The sequence below is a fragment of the Echiichthys vipera genome (genome assembly GCF_963691815.1).
Source record: "Echiichthys vipera genome assembly, chromosome: 21".
NCBI lineage: Eukaryota > Metazoa > Chordata > Actinopteri > Perciformes > Trachinidae > Echiichthys > Echiichthys vipera.
This window is the reverse complement of record NC_139846.1, coordinates 19,271,636-19,277,635: the sequence shown is the minus strand read 5'-3', so window position 1 is coordinate 19,277,635 and position 6,000 is coordinate 19,271,636. Positions and strand designations below refer to the sequence as shown.

Below are 6,000 nucleotides of genomic sequence, written 5' to 3'. Positions count from 1 at the left end.
TGCACACACATGCAGTTCTTTTTTGTAGCAACAATCACAACACTCATGATTAAGATAAAATCCCACATAGCTCTATAGCCCAAATTGAAATTCGGATTTGGCACAAAAGTTTTTTGTGATGGAAAATAATTCACATTCGTCACACATGCTAAGATTAATGTGCTAAAAGCCTCTCCACTCTTTTGAGCTTTTACATCCTTTGTGTATAATAAGACGTTTTCCTCTCTCTGAATAATAAAAAAAAACACTTATCCAGTGGAGTAAAATGTCTTTGTGTGAATCTGTGCGCTTCTTGAATACGCAAACACTCAGAGACATAGTTGAAAGAAGCTTAAATCCATAGCTAATCCTGAAATAGCAGCTAAAGAAAGTAGATTTTATTCTTCCTATGACAAACAAAAGGAGACATTATATTCATGTTTCCATTCATGTGCTCAGAATGAAAGGGAATAATTGTAAGATGGTACTTTATTGGTTTTCAAGAGAGATGGAATTGCACCAGCCCAGAGTCTTAGTTGAATGAACATATCCTTGATTTAAAGCATTTGACATGTACAGTGGGTAGATCTACTCCAAAGTCACCTTACACAAACCATTGAGACATTCAGCTCACTGTTGTTTAGAATCCATTTTTTAATATTTAAATGAACTATAAAAAGCACATTAAAACATTTTTCTCATTTTAGTTACAAAAATGGGTCACCTAAAGGGCTTCTCATTGCATTCACAGAAGGATTTGAACAGTGGATGTCTAAGTATTTCTCTCTTTAAAAAAAATCCCCACCCAAAATATATAAACTTAATTGCTTAACCAAGGTATATACAGGGCATAACATCCTTGCATCTTACAGGTTATCAAGAAAGTTTGAGGTATACAACCAAAATAAAAAGCCTGTCAGAAAACAAAACAGAAAAAAAACAACAAATAGAATTAAATAAAGGAAAAAAATGAATGCCATGATTGCTTCCTACTAGCACAGGATCACAACATTAGTGGGAGATGTTGCCGTATACGTGCTGGTGTGATACTTCCAGTTGTTTCACCTACGGTCACGAAGGTAAAACAGCAAATAACCTCAAGCTTTGGACTGTCAATATATACAAAGGGAATACAGTCTAATTTAACAATAGAGAATTGGTTGAATGCTCACTTTATTTGCTCCAAGACAAATACACAGTGTTGAACAAAAAAAAAAATCTGAATTAATAAATTGATCTGATTGAATGATGTCTTTAACTTACACTGTATATCTTTGAACCAACATTGAAATTAAAGAGCCGGAAGCAGAATCTGATACACATGCAAGTTTTGAAAGTGGATTCAGAAATAACAGTATTGTACAAAATAATAATTACAGGTTTTTTTTATAATTATCAAAATACACCTACACTTCTTAGCACCTCTTTATATTTTTTGTGTTTTGAACAAGCACCATTGTAGTCGTTTTCATACAGCACCTGGAGAGTCCAGAGAGGAGGTCTGTGTCCCCTTATGTCGCCTGACCCCCTCTTTGTTACCTCCGATTCACCCTCCTCTGCCACGCGTTCAAATGTCCTTCACCTTTGCTCCATAACGTGGTTAAGTCATGTGGTTCGAGCCCTACAAGGGCAACAAGTATTTTCCTGGGTTACACATACATACATGGAAAGACATGTTTGCTACACCATCTCTTATTCAAAACTTGCATGTGGCATAGAAAAGGGTGGGGGGCTAGAATTGGGGTTTGGTGGTACCCAAAACGTCTCAACTTGACTTTCTTTGCTGGCCCCATCAAGTCCTTTTTTTTCTTTTTCATCTTTATTTAGCCAAGGAAGCAGATGGGCCCGACTTCAAACCCAAACTTCTGATTGGGGTCCCCAAAGTCAGTCAACATGACATCGATGATTGGAACCTGATCGATTTTGGGAGTATTAATCTCCATCACAGTCTTTCCATAGCCCTTCCTCGTCTGCAAGAAGAAAGACACGGACACAGACACACAGACAAACCAATTAGGCAAGAAGAAAAAAAAAATGCACACATTTTTAACTGCACAAAACCTTTTTACTGTGCTTCATGCTGATCATTAGCTCAGTCGGGGAAAACTTTGATAAAGTGTGTATGAAAAGAGTTGGCTTTTTAAAGTCATATGCTGTCATCAGTTAAAATCATAGCTTTCCTCTCCTCCTTATTTCAATACTACCGTGATTTTGTTTCAGGAATAATAGTTAACATTTAAATTGGTATAAACGGATTCAAACCAAAACTTGACAGTTATTCAACTTCTTTTTGAAGCACCACAAGTCTAAATGTGTCAGAAATCATGCTTGATCTTTGCTGAAAAAGCTTGTTTTTCCCCCCTAACAGCATAAGCTAGGATAACTCATCCAAAATATCAAACTTGGGAGGTCAAATTTGAGGAGTGAAGTGAAGTGCAACTGTAGTTTCCCTTATGAATCGCTCACATTATTACTCATATTAAAACAGTGATTTTGAGGGATGCCTATTACAGAATGATCTCTTCCCCTCCTTGCTCATTTAGACAAACAGTACAGTATCTATGGACTGGGCTTACCGCACATCCATCTGAGAGGGCCTTGATGTAAGGGTTATTGTCAAAGGACATCTCCTCATCGTTTGCGCCTAGGAAGCGCAGCGCCTTGTCGTAGCTGTCGCTGGTGGCGTCGTGCCATGCCACAGACTGGTGGCAGCTGTAGGTGAAGTTTTGCCTGGCGGAGGCTGTCAGTAGTCTCAGGAAGGTCATCTGTACCATGTTTATTGAATTTCCATTTGCGTCAACATAGGAGAGCTGTTGTTCCAGAAAAAGAGAGAGAGAGAAGAGTTAAAGATAAGAAGCAAACATCAGTTTATTTTCACTTAACAGTCATTTGTTTAGAATTCAAAATAATGCATACAAGAAATATGCAAAAACATAAAGCAATACAAAAGTTACTTAGACTGTCTGGTAGAGTATATGTGAATAATTAAATTAGTGTAAAATACATTGTGAAGCGGTTTGTGTGCCAGGGGGAATTCAAATATAACTGTGTAAATAGTATTTAGTCTCTAATTCACTGATGTAAAAGACGATTAAAAGATTCAAAATGTATTTGTATGAGAAGAGGCAACTGAGCTCACGATTTTCCTTTGTGCTGTGTAGCAAATATTTGCTGTGTGAAGACATAGTGGAGTAATGGAGACCTGAGCAGAGAATGAAGTCACTCTCCCTCTGTTATTCACATATTTCACATATTGGGGAGTAGTCTGTGAGAGTTGTGTGAAGGCAATCCCAGCCCTCCTTTTTTTAAGATATGATGAGTATGTACTGTGATGTTGCATCACATAAAAGCCCTCTGTTCAACAAAGGCATATGTGCCTAAACAGTCAGGCCAGACTGCTCAGATGGATTCAAACACCATTTCACAGGATTTCTATCTTTTCGCCTTATGGTACTTTTATTCTTACATGGCTATTACTATCTAATTACTGTATTAGATCTGGAGTTGAAAACATGGCTTCACCATTATTCATATAGAACAAAGATATTTGGTCTCCATGTAAAAACAGTAGGAAAACAGCGTGTCCAAAAAGCTATGAAAGATGTATAATTACTTTGTTTTTTCATAATTAATTACAGTACTTTGTCCTACTGTGTATACGGTAGTTAAATAGCACATAATTGTCTGTCATAAGATGTAACAATGTTTTCTAATACTCAGTTTAATACATGTGAACTTTGTGTCCCTCTAACACAGCTTCAAACTAGAGAAACAAGAGGTGTACCGAACACATATGACCCTGACTGTGAACCTCGTCTGGATTTGTGCTTTAAAGGAGCTCTCAGTATGTCACCAGATGTGCTGTACTGTGTCATGCTCTGTCACAGTCTTTCCTCTGAGGAAATACATCAGTCTGACACCAGTTTGATGGAGCAGGACACCCTTGTTTTTGTTTCATTTCTTACTACAAGTAATGGTAGCTGATGTTTACTGGGGCAACTTTTAACTTTCAAGGGCAAAAGGGAGGACTACTGGAATGTTAAAATATTGAGGCATTGTGTTTCGTTCCTCTGTGAGGTCTTATTGGTGCTCTCTTCTGTAAATAGGAGGGTCTAGGAGTTGTAAAGACAATAACTGAAAATGAAGATAATGTCAATTAAAAGCCTTGGACCCTTGCACGTTGAATCCTTTCTGCTCTGGCTTTGCCTAAAATACGAACACACTCAAACCATGAGGCAGTTTGAGATTTCTTTTATGGGGAGCAACGTTGGGTCACTGCCTCATAATTTGATGGGTGGTGGTGCCATTTGAGTCTATTGGTGTCTGCTTGCCATTTTGCAGTATCCCTGCCCAGGTGCATGGGTGAATGCAGGAACAATAGGAGAGCTGGAGCAATGCATTTCATTTAGCACTGAGTGGGAGAGGACTTACTATTTTACCACGCTTGAATTCACTGAACCATGTCCCGGGATTTTCTTTGGGCCATGAAGATATTCTGACCTGTGGAAAACAAATCCAGACAGATCATATTAATACTAGACATCATCATTGGCATTATATTACGTTGTGAATTATGCTGTGAACATGAAAAAAAGTTTGTTGTATAAGGTACAGCCTCAAGGGTACTGTGGCATCAATGTGAATCATCTGGGAGCAGAAGATAAACCTGTATCTTAATTCCATATCTTTGAAATATCATTTTCACAAACTTCATAGACACTCATTCTATACTATTTGCCTTTTGGTGGTTTTTGTGTTGTCAGCACAAAAGTGAATATCTAATCTCTACAAGTTTAGCCCCGAAGCAAATCTGATGCCTTTCTTTGACAACTTCAGCCAGGTGCTGTGCTGTTTGTCGATGTGTGGGTTTAACATGATGGCTTAACATTTAATGAGAAATGATGATTAGAAAGAGGCAGTTGTGAATCTTGTGGGTCCAAATCCAGCGTCACTTACTCCATTCGACTTCTTATCTGGATAGATGCAGGTTTCGCCCCCAGCTGTGAAGTTGCAGTACACTTTGAAGGAATCCCCGGAGCAGCCTTGGTTCGGATCAATCCAGTATTCACCTGAGGAGAACCAAGCACACTTCAATATCCTCTTCTATGAACGTCCACAGAAGATGCCTTCAAGCATCTTTTCAAATTTAAGTGTGCTAACATTCCTTGATCCTGTGTGAAATTCTGCTTTAAAGTTATTGACTGCTCATTTCCATGCACTGCTAGATCAAATTAATTGCTATGTACCTGTAGCAGGGTATAATTTATCTGCAACAATTTTGACAAAAAGTTTTTCTAAACAGAAGTAAAATAAGTAATGATAAACCTAAACCAAACCACAAAGTACAACTTTTTTATTACTTTCATCGCTCCACTTTCTATGTCCAATGCCAAAGGTCATGTCAAACTAGTCTAACTGCCAACAGGCAACAGTTTACCAAACCTGACAGACCAAAAGATATCAAAAAAAGAAAGGGCAATGTTCTGACACCGATGAGTCCAATCTTGTCTGGGCAGTGTTCCCATCAAAAGATTATTTCTTCACTTTAGTATTAGTTTGTCAGAAAAACAGGTGTCTTGACCAAGAACACAATTTGAGAAAATTGGGGAGAGTCCCTAGTGTCTCAATTACAGAGGCGAAGCTCGCCTCCGCTACAGCCTGACTTTGTGATTTATAAAAGAGATGTGCTTTTATATAAAAATCTCTTTCTGTCATAATGCACCCCAGAAAACAGAACCTACAATGTTATGGTGTGACCAGTGAATTCAGTGATTTAAAACAAACTGAATGTGAACTTAATAATATAAATGGTAAATGGACTTGTACTTATATAGCGCCTTTCTAGTCTTCTGACTACTCAAGGTGCTTTCACAGTGTTTGTCACATTCACCCATTCACACAGACATTCACACTGATGGCAGTGGACATCTATATACCATCTAATCTAGCCATTCACACCACATTTACACATCCATGCGCAGCACGGGGCGCAATTCAGTGTCTTGCCCAAGGACACTTCGA

The 6,000-nt window shown here is 38.2% G+C and overlaps 1 protein-coding gene across 4 annotated transcripts in view; it reads right to left on the bottom strand.

The window, feature by feature from the left end:
- Positions 1–507: 507 nt before the first annotated feature.
- The window catches only part of col11a1a (collagen, type XI, alpha 1a), an 84,947-nt gene continuing 79,454 nt past the window's right edge, over positions 508–6,000 (bottom strand). For all 4 annotated transcript variants that reach the window (XM_083936091.1, XM_083936089.1, XM_083936092.1 and 1 more), the window contains 4 exons: positions 4,936–5,048; positions 4,411–4,479; positions 2,556–2,789; positions 508–1,949 (listed from right to left, as the gene is read on the bottom strand). In XM_083936091.1, the coding sequence (XP_083792217.1) occupies positions 1,803–1,949; positions 2,556–2,789; positions 4,411–4,479; positions 4,936–5,048 (563 nt within the window). In that variant the 3' untranslated portion in view covers positions 508–1,802. The remainder of the gene's footprint in view (positions 1,950–2,555; positions 2,790–4,410; positions 4,480–4,935; positions 5,049–6,000) is intronic.